Source organism: Poeciliopsis prolifica, unplaced genomic scaffold (assembly GCF_027474105.1).
Source record: "Poeciliopsis prolifica strain line A6 unplaced genomic scaffold, Auburn_PproV2 SCAFFOLD037, whole genome shotgun sequence".
NCBI lineage: Eukaryota > Metazoa > Chordata > Actinopteri > Cyprinodontiformes > Poeciliidae > Poeciliopsis > Poeciliopsis prolifica.
Genome location: NW_026562412.1, coordinates 2,928,410 through 2,955,453, shown reverse-complemented (window position 1 = coordinate 2,955,453; position 27,044 = coordinate 2,928,410). Strand labels below are relative to the sequence as shown.

The following is a 27,044-nucleotide window of genomic DNA, read 5'->3' as shown; positions in this document are numbered from 1 at the left end:
AGCTTGATGAATGTCTGTCTTGTCTTTTAGGGAGTGATTGAGGACAGGATCGGATATTTCCCAGCAGCCTTTGCTCAAGAGCTGCAGGAGGGAGATCAGGTGTTCAGGTGCAACAGGACGTTCATCGGCTGCAAAGAGCAAGGGCAGCTCACTCTGAAGGAGGGGCAGGTACTGCAGCTAATTTACCCCACAAACATCCAGCGGGGTATTCACAAACAAAATCTACTGGAGTTTCTGCTTTGGTTGTTGTTTTAACAGCAAAACCATAAATTGGTCTAATATCTGATGTAAATATATTAAAGTAAGGCAGAACTGCAGGAGTTTGTTTTTAGTCAATAATTCCCTAAAACTGATGGAAAAAGTTCTAAATATGAGAAATAATCTAATTTTATGGGATTTAACTGATTTTAAACGTTTTTTAAATGATAAAAATCTATTGAAAAAATAAGTAAACTAATAATAAATAGACATCATAAAATTCAACTTGTTGCAATAAATCAATTAATTGCAAGATCAATTAAATCCAGTTCAATAATTTCCATTTGCATGACTTTTCATTTTTCTTTTTTCTCTCTCTTTCTACCAAAACCTGCATGATAAAAGTCTTTAGTCTGATGTTTTGGTGTCTACACTTAAATAATTTAGTTGATCTTTTAGATGTATTTCTAACGTTGTATAAAAAGGTTTAAGTGGTTAACTGAATATTTTAACTGTCAGAATATTAGCTTAATCATTAGCTGCAGCCTTTATCTACACATTTATTTTCCTATATTAGGTTTATTTGATAGGGACAGACACATTTGGTAATATAATCTCAAGTGTAAATATCCAGCCTCTAATTTCATACATCACTCATGTCTAATGCAAAGTCACAGCTCAACGTTTAAGAACCTGAGCTTCAAATTATCCGACAGCTCTTCGGTTAAATTATTCTGGGACACACTTGTTCACAGAAAAGTTAATCTGGAGTCATTTCCTCTCAGGAATCTAATCTAATCAAATTAGCATCTCAGCTGCTAGCAGATCTCAGACCAGCCTCTGTTTGCTTCCCAGGACCTGCTGTGTTGAAGACTCTGAGTACGCCTAAAGTAAATGCGCCCCAGTGGGGATAAAAGCAACTCAGCAAGATGAATCTGTGACCTGCTGACTCTCTTTTCCATTCACTCAGACCCCAGGGAGAAATGTTCAGAGCAGACATGCACATTCATGTGTTCTGTCCCATTAACAGGGTCGAAGTCTAAACGAGGCAAGGTAAACACTTCATGACTGAAGACAAAGCCGTTTGTACTTTATTTAAAGTGACAGCTGTAAAGGAGTGAATAATCTGATTGAAATGAGATATGGAAGTTAATGAATGCAGAAAAAAAAGTGAAATAGTTTTGTTATGAGCTTGTGGGAAACTCTGATTTTTGTCAAAAACAGCCTGGCAGCAAAAATGATGACAGGCTATTTTCGCCAGGAATTTTAAAGCAAACAGCAAATCAAAAATGAACCGATGAGCAACAACATGTTTTATTATCATGTTGCACATTTCCGCTCCTTCTATCATAATATTTAATTAATATTGCTGAATAAAGAGCACAGAGCAGGAACTAAACCAAAACTGCACATAAAATACATTTTGCCTTTAAAATAAAATAAAAACAAACAAAAATGTCTGTAAACATGAACCCCATATAGAGACAGTTTTAGCTTCATCTGGTTCAGATTTTCTTAAAAATATCTAATTAAGTGTGCTATATAATTATTGATTGGTTAATCCAAAAAGCAATCAGCAGATTGCCCCTATTGATAAGTCAAGCAGAAAAGGTTGATCTTTTCACATTTGATGCATCGTATAAACGATCAAGCGTCCGTGAAATGAAAGTCGTGTTGTTTCATTTTAGGAAATCACGTTTATTTCTTTATGAAAAAAATTTAATTATTTCTATAATGTATTTGTAATATTGTATAAGAAATGCTTACGTGGTTAAGTGATTTTTTAAAATCTGATTAATCGTCAGACGAGCGATTAATCGTTTACTAAAATAATTGTTTGTTGCAGTCCGAACACAGACAACTCTCACTCATTTTAAATCTGGGATGTAAAAGGTAAATTTGGGATGATGTAGTAAGAGAATAGACCAGCTAAGATGTTTTTCATCCATTAATTGATATGATTTCTCCTCTGCTGTAGATCTGTGTGAGCAGTGAGGGCGAGCGTGGCGGCTTCATCAGAGTGGCGTTTGGAAAGAAGAGAGGCTATGTTCCCTGTGATGTCCTGGAAATCATCTGAGACAAAGACTCTGCAAAAGCATGACAGGGATAAAGAGTCGGACTGGATCAGCCGCTGGGACGTAAGAGGTGGAGGAACCGAAGGCGAAGGAAGAGAGGCATTCACATCGTCACAAAATGGAGTTTAATCAAGCACTGATGGGTTTGGCACCAAACCTCAGAAAAACCTCCATCTCAGATGGTCCTGCTCAAGAAGACGCTGCGACGACAAACTGCATGGAGACAGGAGATCACTGTGTCACTGTTTTTTACTTTTAATTTATAGAGCCTGAGGCTTTTGTTTTGTTTTACTGCAGTTTATTTAAATATAAGCGGTTGCTCAGACAAAAGAAAACAGCTTAAAGTGTAAAAACATAGGCAATTGCTTATTGAAATTATTTTTTACAGCTTTTATTACATAAACAGAATTCCCCTTTTACATAGTTTAGCTCCCAATGGTTTTATACAGAGGATTTTCCACTTAAATGTTGCATTTGTACAGAAGTAAAGAATAGTAAGTGTAGTTTTCTATGACAGAGTTACTGACCCCACACAGCAGTACAAAAACAAACATGTCTCTTTACAATAAGAGAAAAAGAGCATTTATGCCTTGATTTGTCCTAGAAGTTTATGAATTTGTTCACTTATTTTTGTTTCTACTCATTTGAGCTCTCTTCTTAAAATCAAACAAAATCTTATTTTTAGTCTATAATTGCTCTGAAACGATAAAACTGAAAGAAAAAGATGAGAACAAGTCATTAAATCCAAAAAATATTTAATGATGTGACCCTCACTGTTTCCAAATTGATCAGAAACTGTTACAATGTTACATTTTTCCCATTGTGATAGATTCAGTGAGATCCCGGACGAGCCCCCAAAATTGTCACGCCAAAATTCCATTTTAAGATAGAAACCCTTAGCTTACCTAATTTTCAGTATTTAATTAAACATACAGAGGCATTTTTATCATACAGTATGAAGAACAGACTCAAACGCTGCCTAATCAGACCAAATAAGAGTCAAATGATCAGAGCTAACTGGTCCAGAACGTGGCAACAGGTTGCTAGTAATCTCAGTATGATCTTGTAAAAGACTAAAAATTAAGGATTTAGCTAAATATTTAAACACATTTAGACTGCTATATTTAACATAAAACAACCAAATTCCAAGAATACACAATGTTCAAGACCTCCAGCCCATATTATAAAGGGAAAAAACTGTAACCTACAGTAAATATCCGGTGTAAAGTCTTGCTGTATCTTTATCCTATCACCTGCCACTTTACTTGTTAGGTTGTAAACTTTTTCTACATGACTCATTTTTCTTTTTAAGTTACAGTTTATTGTGTGTTTTTTTTTGTTGTTGTTGTCATTTTTCCTCAAAGATTTAAGTTCTCTAAACTATAAAGCTGTGAAAAGTTCTTGCCTCTTACAGCCTTTTTATTCTTTTTGTGTCAATTTTTTTATTATTATCAAGTAAATAAAAAAAAACCTTCTAAGCTCGAAGAAATTAATAAATTTTACTCAAGTAAGACTAGCGATACTTAATGATAAGAATCGTCTCATGTTCCTGCCTATAATGGCAGCAATACTCTCCTGTATTTCTGTAAGATGTCTGACCGCCATGTTGCTAAAATCCGTCTCTGTGTAATTTCTCCTTTCCACCAGCAGAGGGCAGCGTCGTGCTTCACGTGTCCAGCGCAGCTCTGCTACTTCAGCACTGATTTTTCTAAAATCTTATAAAACAGAACCAAACCTTGGTTCAGTGGGTCGACTGTCTAAAATTATTCAACACCACAAATAAATCAAAATCCTTTCCGCAATTAACCTTTTTACAGTGAGTATTTAAATAACCGCTCCATTGAATATCAATGCATGTGCTGGAAGTATTTGCACTCTGCAGACTGAAGTTATTAGATATCTCTGCAGGGCGGCTCGGTGCTCATTTGAATTTCTCCTGCTTGTGAATCTCTTGGGACGGACTGGATGGCTTCCAACTGAAATTAGGACAGACTCTCAGGTTATTACTGACCGATTACATCCTGTTAATCACACCTTTAAAATACTGAAATTAAAGATTCAGAGGACTAAATGGCTTTGTTGAAGCTCAGATAGCGTTAATACTTTCTGCTCTGTAGGAATCAAGGTTGGTCTAAATACATGAGTGATGCAAAACATGTTCACTACATTTTTTTAACATTGTCTGACATCATCTGAGTTTTGATCAGTATTGTGCAAAATTGACTTTTTTGAGTTTTATATCATGTTATAATGTTAATCCCTCATCAGAAATGCATCTGAAGTTTTGCCTGACTCCATGCATGTTTGTGAAATCCTGTAATCTCCATGGCAATCATTCAAACGCCTGGGTGGACCTAGCCCCGCCTTCAAGCTGCAGCTCCTCCCCAGAGCTACAGTGTCCAAGCTTCAGGGCCCTGGAGGCAGAGTTTCTGGAAAAGCAGTGGTTTTAAAGAGACAAAGGCCCATTTTTAATGCATTAAATCAAGAAGTCAAGTTCCTTTTAAGTCATATTTGATAAATGAAGCATTTTTATAACAACTGAAGACAACATAGTTACCTGATTGTTATAAAATGGCACCATTTGCCTGGGAAATACATAATACCACCCCTTCAAAGCATCTGTATTTTACAAAACTCACATTTTGCACGTTTACGTACTTCAATGTTGGTCTCTGCTTCTAAAAACAATGCAAATGCTTAAAAAAAATAACACCCAGCCTTTATTTGGCAGCAGTTTAATGTTTCTGGTGTCTGGAAAATGAGCCGTTTAAAAAAAACCAGATTGTCGAGTCACATACAAATATGCATGTGAGTCAACATTTGGTCAGCTGGATTTACCGCTGTACAACGGCTGCTGGAAAACACAAATGTTTTGTGGTCGACCTCCAATCCAGCATTCTTGTTGGTTGTGCAGGAGGTTCTACTCCTGCTTTTCAAAGATGAGCTGTTGCATAATTGTGCATCTGTTAGCAGATGTTTTCAGTAGGAATATAAATATTGAGCAGCTTATTTGGATTGGAAGCTTTAAAGCAGCTCATTCTGGAAGCAGCTCAAGACTAAAATCTCATTATCTGAGAATGATTTTGTGCACAAAACGTAATGAACATTGAACTAACCTGTTCAGGGAAACAGGTCATTGGTTAATAGCGGTAGAGTTTACTCATGTAACACATATTCATATAGAGAAACCCCCGTGTTACTTCCTGCATTCACACACTGATCGTGTGATAGTTTGTATTGTGTGAATGGCAGCACAACGGCCACTGACTATTTACAGAAAGTTGAGAAAAGAACATTTGATCAAGTACAATTCCCCTTCCAACATCTTCAAAAGGTTGAAATCAGAAAAGCTCTTTGTTTGGCTAGTTGTTAATGGATTTACTCAAGCATCTGGAAAATGCTTCACTTTTTACACATTTAAAACATTGTTTTAAATTGAGTTAAATTAATTTCTTGTATAATTCTATACACTATGACAATGTGGGAACATTTTTTGAGTGTAGAAAATGTTCCATTCTCTGCCTAACACTTTGTTGATCCAACTTTAGCAGCAATTCCAGCCTGAAGTCTGAATATTTCACCCATTTTAAGACGTTTCTTCTCTCTGGATATTAAGGCCATTGTGGATGAAAAACAGAGTAAATTTCTGAATAAATTTTTAGTTTAATCACAGATCTACAGAACATAAGGAATTTTCTAACTTCCATCTTTTGAAACTCAGAAACTTTCCAAAAGTCAAACATTTTCAGACTTCTGCAACCTTTGCAACTGGCAGCCATCTTGGTAGGTATCCGAAACTAAGGAGTTACTATGACCACAAGAGAACTATCTCTTGCCTCGTTCCTAACAAACTTTTAAATAATTGAAATGCATCATAACCGTTACTTTTATTCTTTTATTCTTTTTGTTTTATAAAAATTCTCAACAGGTGGAATTTTCTGCCTTTGCTGCTGGTTCATATCTTCATTTCCACCTGAGCAAAGTAATTATTTCAAACTGTGATGTTTGCAGTTTGTATGCAAAAGGCCACAAATTATTTTAATCACGGTTCATTTAAGTCATAAATAAAGATTTTGAACAACTGTAATAAATAAATTTCCAATAGAAATGTAATTCCACATTCATAATATTGCACCTGCTGTTAGAGGGAAATATAAATTCTCTAAAAGAAGTGTCAAGTCTTCTTGTACTTTATGATGAAGTGTTATAATACGTGTCATTTCCTCTGCACCCCTATTCTGGTAATACCTAAGAAATCTATCACTGACTTTCAGAGAACAAACGACATCATGAAGACCAAGAAACACAACATGGAGAAACTTTAAATCAGACATTAATCCTTCAAATCTGAGTTCAGTCTGACAGAGATTCAAGAATCCTGGAAAAAATGACCAAAATATTCAGTTTTAAAACTATAAACCATTTTACTGAATCCATCCATCCATCCATCCATCCATCCATCCATCCATCCATCCATCATCCATCCATCCATCCATCCATCCATCCATCCATCCATCCATCCATCCATCCATCCATCCATCCATCCATCCATCCATCCATCCATCCAGTCTCTTATTGTTTCTGCATATCAAATAAATATCAACCCGTCTAATAATAATAATAATAATAATAATAATAATAATAATAATAATAATAATAATAATAATAATAATAATAATAATTGGCAACACTGGCACATAATTCCTGCTTCTTTTTTCCTGCTTCTTTTAATAATAATAATAATAATATCAACCCGTCTAATAATAATCTAATAATAATAATAATAAATAATAATAATAATAATAATATTATATAACAATATAATAATATTATTATTATTATTATTATTATTATTATTATTATTCTAGTGCCGTTGGTCAAAACAGTCACAGACCTGCTGTCTCCTGTCTTTGTCGGCTGCATGTTGTTTTGTCATTTAAAGGCACATGTAGTTTTATTTGTATTTATTTTTGCACATTTTCAGCAACAAGGCAATAAAAGTGCTTTACAGGAATCAAAAGGAAATATGAACAAAATAGCAAACAAAAGAAAAGAACAAACAAAAAAAAAGAATCTAATGTTGATCTAAAGTAAATAAACTATTGAGTTCTATTCACGGTTGGTAGATAAGAATAAGTAAGTGTCCTCTGGGTTACTAGATCAGTGTAATTATCCTCTAAGTCTGCTCTAAATTCATAAAAGTAATGAGTACTGCACAGTTTCTAAGTAATAATAAAAACTGAATGTTCCTGTTCTGTTTAAATCTTATTTTTTTCTGGATTCTAAGTTTGTTCTAATTCCTTTTCTGGGTTGCAATAATAGGAGTCTCTGCATAATGATCTAAAAATTGATCTAATATTGGTCTAAATAGTGAAGACAGGGAAAAGCATTGGGCTCTGGCATTGAGTGTGAACAGACAACCATATTTTCTTACATGCTGTTAGTTTTTAACACCATTTTTAGTCGAGTCTTCTGGTGTCTTGTCTCAGATGTCTGAGTCGACTCTTTCACCCAATTGGTTTTGATAATTCCTTAATATTGATATTAAAGCGCCAGTTCCATTGGCACATTATTTTATTCATAACAAGACATTTTTCTCATAAGTTAAATAATCTGCCAATAGAACCAGTACTTTTTCATTAATACTCAGGAATTATTCACTTTAAACAAACTCCTATATTTTACTGAAATGTTACCAGTAAGTTAGTTTTGTCTCATTTTGAGTGGAATAAAATATTTGCAATAGAAACTAGACTTTTTGCAGTGCAACTATGTTAATTTGTTCTATAAAAGACAATAGCATATTTACAATATATATAAAAGAAAAACTGTGTAACAGAGATGTTTAAATCTTATTTGAATTGAGTAAAACTGTTTGTGGCCGGATAGGAAGGATCTGAGTTAATGCCCCTTTGTGTACCGAAGATACATTTTAAATATTTGTCTATTAAATGAATTCTTCAACTTGGAAATGAAGATAGTGACTAATAATAAAAAAACACCCTCGTTTCCTGTCACAGCAGTGACAGAAAGGAACAAAGAAGACCACCATCCTAACACCTCCACCCCTATAAACAGGGAGGAGGAGGTGTTATCTTGGCGGCTGGCAGTGACTATTTGCATGCACATCCACCTCCTTCTCCTCCATCAGACATAAATACTGCGGTCCAACTTTGCTCCAGAGGTTTCAGCCGACAGGCAGACAATGGAGAACCGCTCACTCCTCCTGCTGTGCATCGCTGTGGCTTGTTCAAGTACGCACTTTCCTTCAAAATTCGCATTAACTCAGGTTTGCATTAATAAAACTGTTTAACCTTTTCACAGTCTGGATGGTCCAGGGAAGAAGCCTGAAGGTCAGGATCGATGATGATGATGATGAGCTGGGAGAACCTGATGTAGACGTACAACGGGTAAGGATTTCAAAATATTTGGTTAAAATGATTCTGGTAGCTATTTATCCCAATTTACATTGTATCTATAATAAACAATTTTTAGAAATATATGCAACTGAAACACGCAATTGTTGTTAAACCAGGAAAAAAAAGCCAATAATAAGATGAATAGCTTTAGTTTCTGGCTAAAAACAGCACAGAAAGCTACTAAAATATGTAAACAAAAAAAAAAAAAATTTCTCACTTTTATTCACTTTTCAATAATTATTAACCTTCGTTTAACATATTCGCTGCAAAATATGTTGACATTTTTTATTATCAGGTAACATATTATGACTTAATGCGATAACATTTTTAGTCGAGTCTTTATATTATTTAAAAGTTATATCATCATATGAACTAAAATGTTGATTTAAGTGGATCTTTTAGAATTTTAAGAACCTAATTGAAAATAATTTTACAAGAATAATAAAATAATAAAATCAGAAATAAAATCGATTTCAAGATGAAGCTTTAGCTGAAACTGCAGATCTAAAGTGTTTCTGGTGAATTTTGATTCAAACAAACTTATTATTCATTCGGTGAAGCTACACATGGGTAGAGTTCCCAGATATTTTCCTCTAATTAAAGTAACTTTTCCAACAAGTTACTCAAGTAAATGTGAGTTAATGTGACTGGTTTCTACCCGACGTCGTTTAGTTATACATTTAAATTGGTTTAAAGTGGATTTAAATAAAAAGTTGGATTAATTCTGCATGAGGTGAAATCAATTCAGTTTTATTTTTCCAACTCTTGTTTTTAGCTTCCAGGGATGTGCTGGGGATGCAAATGGGCTTTGAACAAGTTGAAAAAACAACTTGGATCAAATTCCACCGTGGAGGTAAAAGTTCAAAATGGCTGCATGCAGCAAAAAATCCCATCAGACACGTGGAGAGAAAAAAAACTCATTTATTTGTGTTTTTCCAGGCCATTAAAGCAAAACTGAGATCCGTCTGCGATGGGATTGGAATACTGAAATCACAGTGCCGTAAATTTATGAACGCACACCTTGGAGTCCTGATTGAGGAGCTGACCACGACTGATGACGTCAGAACGATTTGCGTCAACGTTGGAGCGTGCAAGTGAGTCAGCGCAGATCAGCTTTACAGTTTTTCACTGCAACACTTTAATTTGGTTTGTTTTTTCTCTTCAGGCCAAAGGATCTGGAAATGATCTTCTATCCAAACAAACAGGAATTGCGACGCATCGAGATCAGTGAGGTCAACTGACAGCCAGACACATAAATGGAGCTTCATGCAACTGAAAGCATTCAAACGGCAAATAATGAGCTTTTCTTGGCTTCCTTTAACTAAAGCATATCTTCAGCTAAAACTTTTTTTCTGAAACAAATAAAGTTGACAAATTGCTTTATTTTGACATTGTTGTGTCAGTTTTTTTCTAATCGGCCCTTGTTTATTTTTTTGCATGTTTTCGCATTTTTGCAAGGCAAAATCTTTAAGAAAACAGACAGAAAACTCACATCCCCCCCTGCAGAAAGAAACAAAGCAACTGACTGGAGATCAAATCAATTTAAATATTAGTCAAATACAATAAAACTGAGATATTATGGGAGAAAAAATTAAGAACCTCAATGGCCTTGTGGGAAAAGTAATACGGCATCCATAAATCTTAGATAAGGTCAAAGGTCATGCCTCCACTATAAGAAAGGGATGTGAATAACTAACTGAGTTACAATTAATTGTCCGTAAATGGTTTATTAACTTAAAATTAGTTCCAATTAGTTGGAGCTTTTTTAGTGTTGTAATTTAGCCGCCATCCACTGGGGGCGCTGCTGGTCATACTGAAGCGGAGCCGTTGGTAAAAGAACAAAGATGGCGGACGGCTAAATCATTGAGGGTGCTACAATATATTTTCAAAATTCATTGTTCTCTGATAAATTTACCTCTGAGTTTAGGAAATCGCTGTCGATCTAATAGAAAACAGATGGCTAAGGTTTAGAAAACAGCTGCTTATTAATCAATAATGTAGACAACTCAATCAATCAATCAATCAATACACTGGGATAGAGGCTTGAACGAAGTAATAAAATTAGTCCTATTTCATAAAAAACAGATATTACATACATACAATAATAATACAAAAATACAGACCCATAAATACTGATGGAATTAAAAATGCAGACAATTGGAAATAAAGGGATTTTTATTGGTTTTTCATTTAAGTTTCCATTATTTAGTGTAAAAGGAACAAGCAAAATGATACTTCTAAACACAAGTATTTACATTCAACACCACAGCTGGCTCTCGGCCTCATGATGACGCTGCTGAAGAAAGCAGAAACCGGGCGTTTCGGTTCACACAGCCTCCATCTTGGAGTCCAAACCGGGCGTTTCGGTTCACACAGCCTCCATCTTGGAGTCCAAACCGGGCGTTTCGGTTCACACAGCCTCCATCTTGGAGTCCAAACCGGGCGTTTCGGTTCACACAGCCTCCATCTTGGAGTCCCCAGCTGTGCCTCAGTGCGTCTCTGTCCAGCTTGTTTAATCCTTGGGAGCAAAGCCGGAGATCCTGCACCAGTTCGGACAAACCGTCCAGCTCTTCGCTGCTCCAAGGACCAGAAACCTGACAGCCTGATGAAGAGGACCCAAATGTTACACCACAAAAATATCAATTTAACACCTAAAATGTTAATAAATGTAGAAGAACGGAGTCTTTCAAATCACTTTTCAAACTTTCCCATATTTTAGAGGTAAAACAATTCAAATAATATGGAAAATAAAGTTTAAATTCACTATTTCATAAACCTACTAATCAATTATTCTGACGATGAATTTGATATTTACTAATGTGTGTAAAGAGAACTACAGGCTAATGTCCACCTTGCAAGTTGAGAAGGGTCAGAGGTCGAGAAGCCTCTCTGACGGACGTCAGGATGCTGCGGAGGCCCGACCAGGAAACGGACGGGTTTCCTGACAGGTCCAGACTGGTCAGGCTTGGACACGAAGGCAGACACCTGACGGAAAACAGAAACTGAGCTGATGATGTCACAGTTTTATAGAAATCAAAAGAAAACGCAGAATTAGCTGATATCTGCGATCAGAAAAGAATAAACAGGAGTCTGTCGTCTTTTGGCCTCTGCAGCTCCCATACTTGCTGTCAGGAAGCTAGTTAGCTGCAGCTAGCCACGTCTGCTAACTTCATAAGGTTTACATAAATCAGCAGAATCGAGAGTTAAAGATGGATCAGAGTTCAGTTTCTATGGCGATACCGATTTATCGTCCACATGGGGGACCTTCATCCATTCACACACCTGGCCAAGATGGCGACACTGCCGTCCGTCAGTCCATTTCCTGCCAGACTCAGGTGGATCAAAGGACACTCGCCCTGTACAAACATACTGGTTTTACTGGTTTCATCGTAGAGAAACGTCCATAACGTCCCAACCTGGGCGTGTTCGTACCTGGGACAGGAGTTTGGCCAGGTGTTCCAGCGCCGGCTGATCGGCTGGACCCCTGCAGACGGCGGCCAGGTCCAGGTGAGTGAGCGTCTGCAGGGGCAGAGTCTTCAGCACCAGCTCAAAGCCAGTGGAGCCCAGTGCATTGTGGGACAGAGACACTGATTTCAGGTGGCCCAGTCCTGAGGCATGAAGGGATTTTAGTTAAACAGCCATTTTAATACATTTTCCCTTCACTTTCTTCCCAAATAAAATGAAACAGTTATTTTATTACAGCTTTAATAATCATGACTGTTGCATTAGCCGTTTGCTAATACTTCACTGTAGAGTTGACCTGAATTCAAATAGAAGAAGGCCGACCTGGGCATGATGACATCACTGAACTACGGAAACCCAATGAGTGCAAAAATCCACATTTTCCAAAAATGATCACAAAAAAACAAAAATTCACCAAATTCAATAAAAGTTGATTTTACAGTAATTTGGCCTTTTAAAGTGAATGTTCATGTTATAAAGAAGACAAAGCAGCTGATTTACAGCTTTATGTCGGCAGAATGGCCTGAAAGGTCGACTTTTAGGCACTGCAGTGTCTCTTCGCGGTGCGGGTCTGTCATCCTACCCGTCAGCGCGGCGGCCAGCAGCAGGCGGTGCTGCTGGAGGAAGCGGGCCGTGAGCCGACAGGCCTGCAGACACAACCTGGACAGCAGAGGACAGCTGGACAGCAGGCAGGACAGAGACTCGGACACAGCGTCTCCGAGCGGGTTGAGGCTCAGATCAAGCTCCTCCAGGTACTGCAGAGCCAAAACAGATTGACAGATATAAGCCTTGATCTAAGTCAATAATTCCTCAAAATTCCCGTACATTAACAGAACCAGAACTTTTTCTGCCATTTTAAGGAGTTATTAGTTAAAACAAGCTCCTATATCTTACTGAAATGTTATTTATAATTTAGTTTTGCTTTAAGTGCAGTGATATTTGCAGCAGAAACAACACTTGGTAAGATTTGAAGGGTACTTGCTGCTTCACTCTCATCGTTGTGGTGATAATGTGAGAGGAACAGTGTGAACACATGAAGTGGTTTACCGCGTATGCAGGGCGACTCTGTCCCCTCAGCGCCTCCACGGCCTTCTCCAGGCCCTCCCCCGTGATGCCGTTGGCCGAAACGTCCAGCAGCCGGAGGCGGGGCATGGTGATTGTGGTGGCGACCAGCTCCGGAAGGAGGTTGTTGTGGAGACGGTTCCCAGAGAGGCGGAGCTCGGTGAGGCTGACCTGGAGCTTGAGGGCGCGCAGCAGGGGGTTGAGGGAGGCGGGGGCCAAACCGAGGCCGCACAGCGACACGGACTGGCCGCCGTCCTGGACCTCGCACAGCCGGGAGACGCGTCTGTCCTCGTCTGGAGGCGGAGAAACGTTTGGTTACAGCAAATAAAGAAAATAAGAATCAGAAAACTCGTAGTTGCGTTACGGTGTGTGTCGCTCACCCACTGCCAGACTCTGACAAGCCTTCCTATAGCGATCAGGAAGAGGAGGGAGATCCCAGGAGCAAACTTCAGCCAAAACCTGCATCAATCAAATTGACACGACTGAAGATAAATGCATGGATGCATTTCTCTAGATCCCGCTGAGACATTAGTCCTCTAATTCTGGAAGGCTGACTTTGTGACTGTCTTTATGTGGCTCTGAAGGTTCAGGTCAGTCTAGTTCAGGCCTGATCTCTGGTTTCTAGTTGTAATAACTGAAGCTGTGCATTGACTCTAGATAATTCCTCTTTTATAACTTCAATTTTGTTTCTGTTCAGCTGGAGAAAGGATTATGGATGCAAGTTATCGATTAATCAGTTTATCGAAAGTGGATTGATTAACGTCCTTTATTTATCCCTCACCTCCTCGTTGGTGTGCAGCACAGCCAGCAGCAGGTCCTGTGGAGAGAGCAGCGCTCCTTCCTTCTGCAGCGAGAGGCGTGGCAGGAGGCCACATTTCTGGTAGTAGCGCTGAGCTGCCTGCTCACAAAGCCACGACACGGTGCAGGAGTCCGCCTCGCTGCAAAAACCCCAGCATGATGGTTTTAACTGGAAAACCCCCCAGAACCCTCCAGATCTGAAATCAGGGCTTCTGCAACACAAACCTCTGTGGAACTGGGATGAGAAAGACATCTTCTTGCACTTTGACCCTCATCCTGATTGGTGGAGGCAGTGATGCTGGTATGGGAGCAGCAAGAACTGGAGGCTAAAATATACAAGCACACCAGGAAGAGACTCAAATTCACCTTCAAATGTGACATCTTTATACCAGTTTTTTGGGGGGAGAAAAGCAACAATTGGCTGGACGCCTCACAGTAAAGAACATTTACTTTGCGTCAGGGCTGTACAAATAAACAGCATTTAGTTGAAGTTAGTACCTGGCGTCTCACCTGAAAGTGGCCCAGTGGAAGAGCTCCAGGCCTCACGTCTTCGTCGTCTGTAACGGAGGGGCTGTCTGACCTGCTGACCTCCCGTGTGCCCAGCCTCACCATCCCTGGCATCTGCGTCATCTTGACCTGGTGAGGCTTCAGCGAGCCGTTCTTCCGCTGAGAGAGCCCCCTGCTGGACGAGCTGGACACAGCGCCTGGAGGAAGAGAGCCTGACAGCGATCTAACAATTAAAACATTTATTACTAAAATGTAATTTTAATTTTGCTTTAATTTTAATTTAATTTTTTTTTTGCTCTTTAGTTTCACTTTCTTATTTAAAAAGTAATTAAATTGTTTATTTGCATGTTATTAATGTAATTCTAATGTCATATAAACAAGACTTAAATGAAAAGTGCAGAAGGTACCAGTTTTTAACAAGACGTATCCATTAATCGTCAGAATAGTCGATTAATCAATAACTAAAATAATTGTTAGCTGCAGCCGTTGAGCCGTAGGAAAGTAAAACTGGGAAAGAAACTCAGATTAAGAACTGAAATCTCAGCGATTACCTCTGCAGGACGACTCAGAGCTCAGATGATTCTGACTTCTAGCTGATGATGAAGTCGGTTCTTCACGTCTCGGTTCTGTGAAATCCATTCGAAGTCGTCTCTTCTTCTTTGGCTGCATCTCACCCAGATCATCCTCTAACCAGTCGTCGGCCAGATACTCGTCCTCCGGAACCAGAGCGGACGAAACGGTCGGCGTGCTGGAGAACTGCGGCTGCGAAACAGCCTGGCGAAGAGTTTTGGCGCTGCCCAAGCTGCGGATGGCGCTGTGGTACTCGTCCCGTTGGAAAACGCACGGCGCGGGGGCCTCCCTGGTGCTTTCGGTCCTGAGCGGCTCCTGGGTTGACGGATTCTCCTTCTGACTCGGAGCGGCTGGGATGGCGTGTCTGGGACGGACGGGACGGAGAGGACTGACCGGGCTGTCAGAGTCGCTGCCGTCTGAGCCGCTGCTGGACGTCTGAACCATACAGACAGACTCCGGTTTACTTTTCTCTCTGTCACAAACAAAAGCAACTCTGAGGTTGTCTTACCCCGTATAAAACAGAGCCCTCGGTCCCTCTGGCTCCTTGCCGCTGCCTGGTGTTGGATCTGTCCTGGTTTGACGAAGAGCGCCCTCCGGTGGTCAGGAGGGGCTCCGAGTTCTCTGTGTCAAACAGCTGGCTGTCCTGCAGGGCATCAAACGGCTTGGCTGCAGCTGGAGCAGCAGGAACTGTGTTGGAAAGAAATTGGGAAAATTAAAATTTTTTAGCAGCGTGTTGCTTTGAAGGTGACCTGAGAATAGGTCTAACAAAGCATGTTTTTACAAAATCGTTTTTGGGTTATGAGATTTTAATCTGCTAATTTCTGCCTGTTTTCAGTCGTTTTAAGGCCTCTTGTCACTTTAAATCCAAATAATCTGCTGCTGGCCACGCCCCAACTCTACATTTACACTCGCACGTGAAAATGGCTGCAAACAGATGAGCAATTATACAACCATACATCTTTGAAAAGCAGAAGTGGAACCTCCTGCACAACCAACAAGAACGCAGCAAGTGGTTTCAGAATGGTAAGTCGACAAAACACTTGTTGCTCAGATTGGGTTGGTAGGTAACGGGCAGAAATTTGCCGGGGATGCTGGGTAACGCTTCACCTCCTCCTGCGGCCGCCTTCCTCAGCAGCTTCTCCGTGCAGAGACATTCCTGCCTGGTCTCCTCGTCCAGCTCCGTCCTGTAGGTCCTCTGCCAGTGACGCAGCGTGTCCATCGGCGTCTCACCCTGAAGGAACGGAAACAACTAAAATCACGACAAGAAAATATCCCGACTGATTCCCACATTTTGTTCCATTAAAATCACACAAAGTGTTGCAAAACAGTCGGAAGAAAAACTGTTTTAGAAATGGATTATTCTGACAGTGTGTACATTCTGCTGGTTTTTTAATTTTAGCCTTTTTTAAATATTAGATTATTTGTAAATAAGGAAGAAAAAACTTTTCATTGCATTTTAGGCAATGTCAGCATTCCTTCAGGAAATGTTTGATTATGTGTAGTAAAGGATGCACCTGCAGATAAATAAATACTTGAATAGACCCTTTTTCTGCTTGACTTTGACTCAGAACCAACATAGTTTTTCCAACATGCTCCCAATTCCAGAATCACATCCCACACTTTTCAGATTTCTTTTTGTAAAAAATGTGAAAACCTATTGATAACTTTCCTTTCACTTCACATTTATACACCAGTTTGTGTGGCTTAAAAAGCAGAAATTATAATTAAATGCATCAAAATTATCTTTAAGTCCCAAAATGAAAGAAAGTTTGAGAGGGAAAATTTTTCCAGATTTATCTGCAACATGTGGAAACAACTTGAAGCTGCTGCATGCAAACATTCATCGACCTGTGAGAGAATGTCACTGGGACTTTCTCTCACATTAAACCTCTCAAGTTCTTGAGAAGTTAAAGTAAAACTTAACGGTTTGTATCAAAAATACATCAGAGCCACGTAGCCAATTTCACATCAAGGGCTAAAAACCGCACTGATAAATCGTCTCCACCACAGCGTCGATGTTCCTGTCAGATCTGAGTCCATGGCGGCCCTTCAAAGATCTGCAGCTCAATTAATTACCAAAAAAAACTCAAAAGCATTTCACATATAATCCAATTAAAAGTGAGTGAAAAGTGCATTTAGTCATATTCTCTATCTGTTATCAACAGGGGAAAGTATTTCAACTGATTATTTCTGCTAGTCTGGATTAACGCAAGAAGCTACAGCAGCAAATTAAACATCATCTGAAAAACTGGAAAGAGAAACCAGAATAGTGTGAAAACCACAAACACATCAAGCTTGAAATAAAACCAAGTTTGCAGAGTCATCACTTTAAAATAGAAAATAATTTATAGAAAATATTTCTAAAGGGTGCAGAATTAGACGACGTGATCTAAGAAGAAAACAGAAAAGGCGGAACAAAGAAGGAAAGAAGGAAGAAAGAAAGAGAGAAAGAAAGAAAGAGAGAAAGAAAGAAAGAAAGAAAGAAAGAAAAGAGAAAGAAAGAAAGAAAGAAAGAAAGAAAGAAACAAAGAAAGAAAGAGAGAAAGAAAGAAAGAGAGAAAGAAGATGGGATGCTTCTTAAGGTAATAAGAAGATAAAAACATCTGAAACAAACTCTGCAAACTTTTATTTACTTTCTCCAAACCGGAAAGCAAAACGATGAAATGATTGGATCCTTTTCCATTTCCTGCAGGAGCCCTGCCCCAACACGTTGCTGTAAACACCCTGAATCTGCTTTCATTATTCATAAACTACTCAGAGCTGTGACCTCTGACCTGTGGCCTGCTTGGTTTTGGGGTGAATTCAGAGTTTTTTCCCCATCAAGACCGAGAAAGAAAACTCAAACCTTTGCGTTTCGGATCGTGACGGAGGCGCCTCGCTCCACCAGCAGCCGAGCCACTTTGAAGTTTCCGCACGCGAGCGCGTCGTGCAGCGGGGTCACGCCCTCACACAGCGGACCGCCGGGGTCGTTGATGTTGGCGCCGCGGTCCAGAAGCACGGCTACGATGTCTGGGGGAAAAAAAAACAAAACAGGAACGACGTGAACACAGTGGATCATTTTCCACAGAAATCAAAATGAATGAATGAAACACCAGCTTACCATGGTGACCGTGGTTGCAGGCCTCGTGCAGCGGCGTCCAGCCGCAGTAATCCCTGGGATTCACCGGGTGACCCTGAAACAGGTCAGACAACAAGAGAACAGAAGGAAGGAAAACGAAAAAGTCGAAAGCATGAATGAATGAATGAATGAAACAATGAATGAATGAATGAATGAACAAACGACTGACGAACAGATGAAAGCGTTTAGTTTGCTCACCTGCTCCACCAGGTAGACGACCTGCCTCAGGTCTCCATCGATGCTCGCTCTGTGCAGAGACGTCTCTCCTTTCTCGTTCCTCTTGTTCCACTAAAGCAGGGTCAAAGGTCAAAGGTCACAGGTTTAAGGTAAAAATGTCTGAATTGAGATATTAAAAATGGCCGCTCTGCGCCACTCACCCTTCCTGTCTTCCTTCGTCCTGACACCATCTTGTCGTAACCGTCCAGATCGTCGTCTACAGGAAAATCAAACAGGATCAATTAATCAACTGATTGATCGATTGGTTGTTGTTCTCTCTCGGTTCTGATGAACGCCTCCGAACCCGAGTCTGACAGAACCACGTCGCTGTCATCCAGAGGTTCGCTGTTCTCCATCTCCTCCTCTTCCTCCTCCTCTCCGTCACTCCCCTCGGGGTCCCAGCTTCCTGCGGCGCAGAGCCGCCGCAGCCGCGCCTCCAACGCATCATCGCCTGCCGCGCCGCGCCGCCGCCGGGACGCCAGCCAGAGCCGCAGCGCCCGCTTCTGCAGGAACGAGAGCCGACTTCCATCAACATGCCGGAAACTAACTTTAAGCTCATTTCTACAGACTGTTTTAATCATTTTATTATTTAGCTTCTCTAAGGCTAATTAAATGCTCCACTGGAGCCATTTCATCAGCTCACCTGCAGCCGGGCGTGGCCAGACGCCTCAGCGCAGCTGACGGCCGAGCTGTAGCTGCTCTCCACGTCCTCCGAGCTGCAGCCGCTCTCCTCCTGAGCGGCGGCAATGTTCAGCCACGTGCTGCACTCCTACAACACAGAAACCGAAAGCAAGCAACACTCAGTGACTGATTATTCTGACGATTAATCAAGTGATCGTAATTAACTTTTGTAATGAATTTTTCATATATTCACTGACACTTATTTTATGCAATATTTGAAATACAACAAAAATGCAAACAATTCAGTTTGTTTTCAGATAAGAAAATAAAAACTGTCTATGATGATGTAGCAGGGTCATAGTTTTGCTAAAAATAAGGATAAAAGGAGAACTAAATTTCTTTTAAATAAATGGAAAACTGACATGTTCTTGTTTTTTATAGAAAGTTTCTGAAATAAAACTAAAAACTTTTAGGTTTAAATTGACTGTTCAAACTTAGAAATCTCCAAGTTTTTTCTTTCTTGGGAAATTTAGTCTCTTTTTTCCCTCCACAACAGACGAGGGGAAAACATTTCCATCTTTAGCAACACATCCATCTGTAGCTAAAACAAATCCCACCATCAATATGCAGAAAGCTCAACACTTTCTGCTTGACTTTACACCGTTCATTTAACTTGTTTGATTTTTAGTGAGCTGCAGTCCAGAAGACGCAGCAGCGTGTTGCTCATCAGCACCTCGGCGGCGTTGCCGCGCCGCAGCGCCAGCTCCTTCCTGTAGTGCTCCACGGCCCGGCGGTGCTGCCTCAGGTCGGTGTGGGTCGCGGCCAGGGAGACGTGGATGACGGCCAGCTCCCGATCCGGCTTCCCCAAAGCCTCAGCAGCCGTCAACTGAGCAGCAGCAGAAAACAAAATGCAGTGAAAGTCACCGGCAAAAATGTCGATATGGATTAGAAATAAAATCTTTTTTTTTTTTTTTATAACAGATCAGTTTTCTGTTTTTAGCTAAAATGGAAATAAAACTTTTTCAAAAAGTGTTATTTCAAGCATTCTTTCTGTGAGTTGGACATGTTATTGCCAGGCTGTGAGAATTTCTGTTTAATCATGAGAATAAAGATGCAATTTTACCAGAAAAACATCTTAAAATTACGAGAAAAACGTTTTTATAATAAAGTTGTGCTACTGATAATAATTTGATGTGTTAAAAGATTAAGTGTTTTTATTTGTAAAAGTTTACACTAAAGTATAACTTCAGAAGATGCTCATCTTTCCTCATTTTATCTTTTTGCTATTTTCAATGTTTGAGTTACCATAAAATAACCACATTATTATCCCAATATTTCGACTTTATTCTGATATTATTACAACTATAATACGACTGTTGTATTAATACAACTTTATTCTGGTAATAATACGACTTTATGATCAAAATAAAACCTTTTTGAGCTTGGTCCTAATATTTCATTGTAGAGTTGACCTGAATTCAAAGTTCAAATGATCAGAAGCTGTGAAACAAGATGGCCGCCCTTGATAATTGGTGGGGAAAAAGTACAGATTTTCCAAAAAGTTAAATCTGACAAACAAATGAAAGCATTTAGTTTCACCAAAACTACTAATTGAAATGGATTTATGGCCCAGTCTTATGTCTCACCTGAGTCCGGTAGGCGTCCAGAGCTTTGGTGTAGCAGCCCAGTTTGCAGCAGAGATCGCCCAGCTGCTCGCTCAGCTCCACAACCTGGTGAGAACTGGGTCTGCTGCCAAGATCCTCCAGCAGCTCCTCCAGCCTGCAGCCCTTATCAGCTGCAGAATATTGAAATAAAGCAACTGTCTTACAAAGACAAAGCCAGAAACAAGATTGGATTTCTCACCATATTTGAAAGCTTTCTTCACGGCCATTTTGTCCGCCAGCTGCTGCGAGCCGAGAAGCAGGGCTTTCTTCAGAGATCGTCGTGCTGCCACGAAGTCGCCCAGAGAAAGCTGAACCTGTGGATGAGACTATTCCAGTTAAATGGAGCTAAGAAAGCAACGGAAACATTTCCAATAACTGAAATAATGAGGAAAAAACTATAACTACACATTAATAAAACAACCCACAATACTGTAATTATGTGTACAATTTCCTTGGTTTTTGTGTTTATGAATCGATTTCTTAGCCTTTCAAATTGATAAGAAACTGATTTTTTTCCTCAAGCTGCAAAACGGCGAGAATAAAAGTTGGACTAAAACGCCTCAGTCAGTCATTTGTTCAACAATGAGTGAATAAATGTTTTAAAAATAGTATCTTCTGTTGAGTATTCATCACCCAACAGGGCTGGACAATAAATAAATATTATATATTAATAGATAATAAGTCTGATGGAATGTTCAGTATCCAATAAATATAATTTTCACTGTTAATTGCATTGTGGGCAGCAGAGGAACCTCCCACGCTGCCGCAAAACGACTTAAAAACAATAAATAAACTGGAGTGAAAAGTGTGGATAAAACAGGAGGTTATACCGCCAGTTTGGTAATATTTCAAATATTTAAAAATAAAAAAACTAATCAATATTTATTGATGAACTGTTAAGAAAGTCTAATATTGTGATAAAGGTTTCAGCCATATTGTCCAGCCCTATGTTTACATAATCACAACACAATAAGCTGTGAATGAAAGCTTGAAAAAACTACAACTATAACTAACAATAGAAAAATCTAACACTAAACAATATTTAAATAATAATTAACAGAAAATAATGAAATAAAACTGAACTATAATGAGATGATCATAAACTTGGTCGGGACCTTGCCGATGCAGTGGAAGCACTCGCTCTCGCTGAACTTGTCCTTCGTTTTCCGGGCGCACTCCTTGGCCTGCTCCAGGCAGCGGACGGCGTTGGATGGCTCGCCGTTGCGGAAGTAGATGTTGCCCAGGTTGAAGTTCGCCCGGTACAGATCCTCCAGAAGCTGGCTCTTCCTTTAGACGGGGAAAATACGTAAAGTAAAACAATGAAGCACAACATCGGCAATCTGAGAAACATAAAATGCTAAATTAATGACGAAACTTCCTGATTTATAAGACATTTTAATCAGGTAATAATTTGATCAATTCATCAAAATTACTCATTTTGCAGATTTAACTTTCTGGCTCTCTTTTCTAAAATGAAATTATTAAAGTTTTAGACCAAAGCTACAATAATTTTAGCTTACAAGAAACTATCAGGTTTAGTATTTCTATTAAGCATTATCTGTGAAACCGAAGTATCACTTCAATAATCCTCATTTTTATTTTTTATGTCTTGAGTTCTCATAAAATTACTTTATTCTTCCAATTAAAAACACCTTAGCATGCTCCTAATTCTCCGTCAGGGAGCTGATATGAATTCAAAGTTTAAATAAACAGAAGTTGTAAACAAAATGGCCACCATGAGCTGACATCACTCTGATGTCGTATAAATAAACTATCTGCCTGTTCTTACTCTGCGATGAAAACGCTCCGTCGGATGAACTCGCTGCAGCGTTTGGGCTCCCCCAGATGATCGCAGACCAGACCCAAGTTGAGGAAGAGACGAGCCTTCATCTCACTGATCTCTCGCGCAGGCACCGTCCCTAGAAATGTAAAATAAAAACATCATTTACTGAGTCATTCGACATCACTCACTAATCAACTAGACAAAACCGACACGCACCGCCTAGTCGTTCATCCACAACAGCCAAACTCTTCCTGAAAGCGTCCTCAGCTTGCTGTAAGCTGCTTTTTGATTGGTCGGATTCATACCGGAACAGGAAGGTTCGCCCAATGGTGGCCAGCGCTCTCTGCTCCTCTGCATGATCTCCGACTGAGCGGGCCAGGTCCAGATGACAACGCTGGTGCTGGAGAACAAAACATCTCACTCTTCAGTATCAGAGTTAAAGACGATGGATGGAGGGATGAAAGTTATCGATTAATGAGTAAATCGACTAGAGATGAATTGATAAGCGGCTACTTTCTTAAAAACTTTTATTTTTTCTTGTATCAAAAGGATTGACCATCTTTCCATAACAAATGGCGGCTAAACTACAACGCTAAAAGAAGGTTTAAGTGGACTTTATCAGTTAATCCATTGAAACTAATTTTAATCTAATTGACCATTAATGAGTCAAGGCTTTTTTGTACAGAAAACCAACCTTCAAAGCGGCTTCGATTTTCCCCATCTCAGCGTAGCACTCTCCTATCTTACGGTTTGCTACAGCGCGTCCAATCACGTCATTCAGCGCTTCAGAGAGCAACAGCTCCTGTTGGTGTTCCTTAATGGCGCCCTCATAGTCACCTGAGGTGCAAAATAAACACAATAAGACAAACTGAAAAAAGGAACCATGGACCCAGGAAAGCTGAAACTGATTATTATTTCTAATTATTTACTCATTTGATTCTTTCAAATATTGTGTAAAAATAGCTTAAGTTGCTAAATGAAAAATTTGCTAAATGTGCCAATGTTTTTATCCAATTAGTTATCGAAATAAGTGATAGAATAATCAACTACTAGAATAACTGTTAGTTGCAGCCCAAAGTAAAACAGATCATTGCAAAGACGCTCAGAAGCTACAGAAAAGTTTGAAGTAAGAAGTATGAGAAGTAAAATGAAAACCAAAAATACTGTTGATATATGGGTGAAACTAAAGTAAATAACAGTATTTTAAAAAGTTACTTAATTTCAGTTTATTGGTCATGTTTTTGGCAACAACTCCTCTTTGCTCTCAATATTCAGACATTTGGAAACCAAATGTTTATATTTGGTAGAGATTAAAACAGAATCTTTTAAAGTAGATGTGTATTCAGTATAATTACAAAATAATTTAATTAAATGCAATATCGTCTCATTAAACCAGTTTCAAAAGTTTGTTTTTATTAGTTTTGATGATTCTCGCTTACAACTCACACACACAAATTCAGTTTATCAGAAAATATGATTAATGAAATCAAGAAGAAAGGATTTTAAAGCATAAATATTGTCCTCTATACAAAGTTCATTCACCTTTTGTCATCACACTTTTTCCTTCCACTAAACTTTTCATTAAATTAATCCAGCAGTCTGAAATGGTCACAACATGGTGTTTATGTATTTTAAAACTGTTTTTGTCTCTATGTATTGGGATGTTAAGTGTAAAACACGTCCTACCAGTCCTGGACAGCAATTCTCCCAGCTGGTTGCAGATGTTAGCCTCTTCCTTTAAGTTTCTGTTAGCCTGAGCTTTGCTTTTAGCTTTCTGCAGCTCTGAAACGCGAACAAAAACAGCGCGGAGGTGAGCACCCTCCTTCTAAGCCAGCAAGAGAAACGTAAACAAAGAGATACTTGCGTTTAATTTCCCGAGAGGAGCTCATCTTTGTCCAGCTAGCGGCAGACCTACAGCTGGGAGGAAACGACAACTTTAGCTTCGCGCTGGTTTCTTAACGGATAAACCGAACAACCTTTAGCTCATTTTAACTGCCGTTTATCTGCGTGTTCGGCATTCATGGTCGGTTCGGGTGTCGGTTTAAAGAAATCAACTATCTACTGTCATAATCTCAGGAAATGATCGCCGACATTTGGCTCAAAATGCACAATAAGCTTCACAGTTCCCCGCCAGGAAGGCGAGAACCAATGACAGCGATGGTTGGTTTACCCGGAGTTTTGTCTGCAAGGCACAGTCCCGCTATCTGAAACATCGAACAGGACAGCGCCACAAAACTCAATTTTCAGCTACATGATTTTACTTTAGACGTTTATTAACACATTTCTCAGAAAATGTAACGTAAAAGTTATAATGCGACAGCCTCATGAAAAATAAAATCTTTCTGAGTAAAAGTCAGTCTAACAGTCAAAACTCAGGGTGAAATTAACGCCTTAAAGTGGAGCCTCTTTCCTAACTTCATTAACAACAAACACAAAATGACAACATTATAATGTTATTAAATATAGACTGAACATGGCCTAAACCAGAGGAGTCAATAAAATTAAAATTTCAACTAACGCTTCAGTTTTTAGTTTGTTTTTCTACTTTTACAGTTTATCAACAGTTATAAACCTATTAAAATGAATCCGAACATGCGTGTTATTATCCATCATCATTCAAGATATGAGAGCCTTAAGTGCTTCTACACAAGGTGACAATTTTATTTTTTTATATTTTTTATCTCAGCATTCAAGTTGGAAAAAGTTTGAAAAATATCAAACATATTATGGGCACACTTATAAGTATGTTTTTTTAAATTTATATTTTAAATATCACCTAGGTAAACATTTTTTAACGACTTATTTTTGAATTGTTGCCCCTTTGGACTTCAGTTTTGAAACAACATACATTAAAATGCTAAAGTTTGATTCTATTCTATCTAATTTGAGCACAACGACCTCCTGTGGACAGTTTGTTAAGTTTCCCTTTAAATTCTCAGGGAGTTTGAAATAAAACATTTAAAAAACACTTATGATAGATTGCTTTCTGTTTATTTTTTGTAAAAAAAAAAAAGTAGCTTGAATAATTAAACGTGATGAATACAGAAAATTGGCAACAATGTCTTAGTTTATTATCTCTGTATCCATTATTAATTTTATTGAGTAAATGTGAATTTGGCGTCCCCTTGTGTTCTGCCCAGTACGTGTACTGCAGCAGGTTGAGGATTATTAAGTTGTTTTGTGACTTGAAGTTTTCAGCTATTTTTTGTTAAACTAAAAGGTTATTACGCTTTTTAAATAGAAATTTGACCAGCATTTGATCATTTCTAGCTCACAGCAAAAATACTTGGATTGGTAGAATCTGAACTAAATGTTGATACATTAAACAGAGATTTAGTAAAATACAGATTTAGCTTTAAGAATAAATTCTGCTGGGAAATTCAGAGTTTATAAATTTTTTTAAATATTACTGAAACCCATTTCATGTCCCTTTTTGACATTGTAAGACTATCGTAATATTGCTTATGTGAATATTTCACAAATGATTTCTTTATTGCATTGTGGAACTTTTGGCATTCCGTACTTTTTTTCTTTTATAGATTTTAAGAATGGATGGAAATGTAAAATTTCGCAAAATTCTGAGAATAAAGTTTCCACTGAATATTTCAAAAGTGTTGAAAAAAGACAATTGAAGTTAGTATATGACTACGGATAATCTATGTATGCACATTCTTAAATCATCGTCATAAAAGAATTTATATAAGCTTATATATGTATACATGTATATGTGTGTTTGTGTCTTTTTTCTAAAGACCTACTTTCTGCACTTTAAACCAGCACAACAACAAAGTCCTGATGTCTAAATAACGACTCTCATGAGACTTTGGGTAATCTGTGAGCCTTGTATTTGCTTGGTCAGTGACACTTTTGTAAACAAGACCTACAAAACTGAAAAACAAATAATGCTTAAGATTATTTAGACCAATTTTTAGACTGACGTAGGTGGAGTTAACCCAAATTCATGATCTTATAATCCAGCTGTGCGGTCTGGAAAGGGGGACACATGGCCAGGCGGATGATGACGTCAGCGCTTTTTTTCACCGGCGTTTACAGAAGAACGGCACGTTTTGATGGAAAAAAACGTGCCCTTTTATTTAACAAACAAATTTAGTTTTCCTGTTGACTGGATTAAATATATCAGCAGTAATTAGCAGGAGAGTAATTAGTTACAATTACTTGAGGAAAAAAATTACTTTTAGGAGTATTTTTGCCACGTTGTACTATTTACTTTTAGCTGAGTAATTTCACTGTGAAGTTACTTTAGTAATTTTTAAAAATACTTTTGGAAATTATAATAAGAAACACAATTAAAATCACACTTAAATAACTTTGTTCAGGCAATAAATCATTAAACATGCTGCGCCATAATCCTCCAACTACTTCCTGTCTTCTTCCTTGTTGTTTTCACCAGTAGTAACATCCGATTATTGATCATGACTTGTAATGTTTCCATTGGTTTTGTGTAACACGTGTATTTTGATACGGCAAAGAAAAAAAAAACACTTTATGATATTGCTGAAATTTTTCAACAAAAAAACCCTGTATGTTCAA

The 27,044-nt window shown here is 38.6% G+C and overlaps 3 protein-coding genes across 6 annotated transcripts in view; 2 read left to right on the top strand and 1 right to left on the bottom strand.

Annotated features, from left to right (window-relative positions):
* The window catches only part of stac (SH3 and cysteine rich domain), a 29,328-nt gene extending 25,666 nt beyond the window's left edge, over positions 1–3,662 (top strand). For 2 of the 3 annotated variants that reach the window (XM_055053471.1, XM_055053474.1), the window contains 2 exons: positions 31–168; positions 2,177–3,662. In XM_055053471.1, coding sequence (XP_054909446.1) covers positions 31–168; positions 2,177–2,275 — 237 coding nt within the window. In that variant the 3' untranslated portion in view covers positions 2,276–3,662. Of the gene's footprint in view, positions 1–30; positions 169–1,053; positions 1,246–2,176 lie in introns of those variants that run through there. The other variant, XM_055053475.1, reaches the window with a different exon arrangement.
* Positions 3,663–8,475: 4,813 nt separating this feature from the next.
* nkl.4 (NK-lysin tandem duplicate 4) lies at positions 8,476–10,021 on the top strand. The gene is made up of 5 exons (XM_055053458.1): positions 8,476–8,527; positions 8,598–8,683; positions 9,468–9,545; positions 9,632–9,786; positions 9,858–10,021. Exons 1-5 carry the CDS (start codon positions 8,479–8,481, stop codon positions 9,931–9,933), a joined length of 444 nt encoding a protein of 147 aa, XP_054909433.1. The 5' UTR covers positions 8,476–8,478; the 3' UTR covers positions 9,934–10,021.
* An 845-nt stretch (positions 10,022–10,866) lies between these two features.
* Positions 10,867–24,653, bottom strand: tonsl (tonsoku-like, DNA repair protein). Of its 2 annotated transcripts, none has more exons than XM_055053570.1 (28): positions 24,358–24,653; positions 24,180–24,275; positions 23,188–23,330; positions 22,710–22,893; positions 22,500–22,629; positions 21,826–21,997; positions 20,910–21,024; positions 20,693–20,841; positions 19,780–19,932; positions 19,069–19,194; positions 18,730–18,928; positions 18,587–18,642; positions 18,408–18,497; positions 18,192–18,264; positions 17,937–18,100; positions 16,199–16,322; positions 15,600–15,778; positions 15,073–15,526; positions 14,525–14,733; positions 14,240–14,340; positions 13,998–14,154; positions 13,597–13,675; positions 13,202–13,509; positions 12,738–12,909; positions 12,125–12,300; positions 11,975–12,048; positions 11,544–11,677; positions 10,867–11,294 (listed from the first exon to the last, which is right to left on the bottom strand). In XM_055053570.1, exons 1-28 carry the CDS (start codon positions 24,380–24,382, stop codon positions 10,975–10,977), a joined length of 4,362 nt encoding a protein of 1,453 aa, XP_054909545.1. In that variant the 5' UTR covers positions 24,383–24,653; the 3' UTR covers positions 10,867–10,974. The 2 variants fall into 2 exon arrangements, with proteins under 2 accessions (XP_054909545.1, XP_054909546.1); XM_055053571.1 differs by having other exon boundaries at positions 14,525–14,718.
* Positions 24,654–27,044: the final 2,391 nt, after the last annotated feature.

What these genes read in the sequence shown, in the direction of transcription:
- nkl.4 (XM_055053458.1), top strand. Translation starts at nt 8,479, where the DNA reads ATGGAGAACCGCTCACTCCTCCTGCTGTGCATCGCTGTGGCTTGTTCA. An exon ending in CATCGCTGTGGCTTGTTCAA is followed by an intron (nt 8,528 to 8,597) that starts GTACGCACTTTC and finishes ACCTTTTCACAG; the next exon opens with TCTGGATGGTCCAGGGAAGA. An exon ending in GATCAAATTCCACCGTGGAG is followed by an intron (nt 9,546 to 9,631) that starts GTAAAAGTTCAA and finishes GTGTTTTTCCAG; the next exon opens with GCCATTAAAGCAAAACTGAG.
- tonsl (XM_055053570.1), bottom strand. Translation starts at nt 24,382, where the DNA reads ATGAGCTCCTCTCGGGAAATTAAAC. An exon ending in GAAGAAAGCTTTCAAATATG is followed by an intron (nt 20,842 to 20,909) that starts GTGAGAAATCCA and finishes AATATTCTGCAG; the next exon opens with CTGATAAGGGCTGCAGGCTG. An exon ending in TCGTCTACCTGGTGGAGCAG is followed by an intron (nt 18,265 to 18,407) that starts GTGAGCAAACTA and finishes GACCTGTTTCAG; the next exon opens with GGTCACCCGGTGAATCCCAG.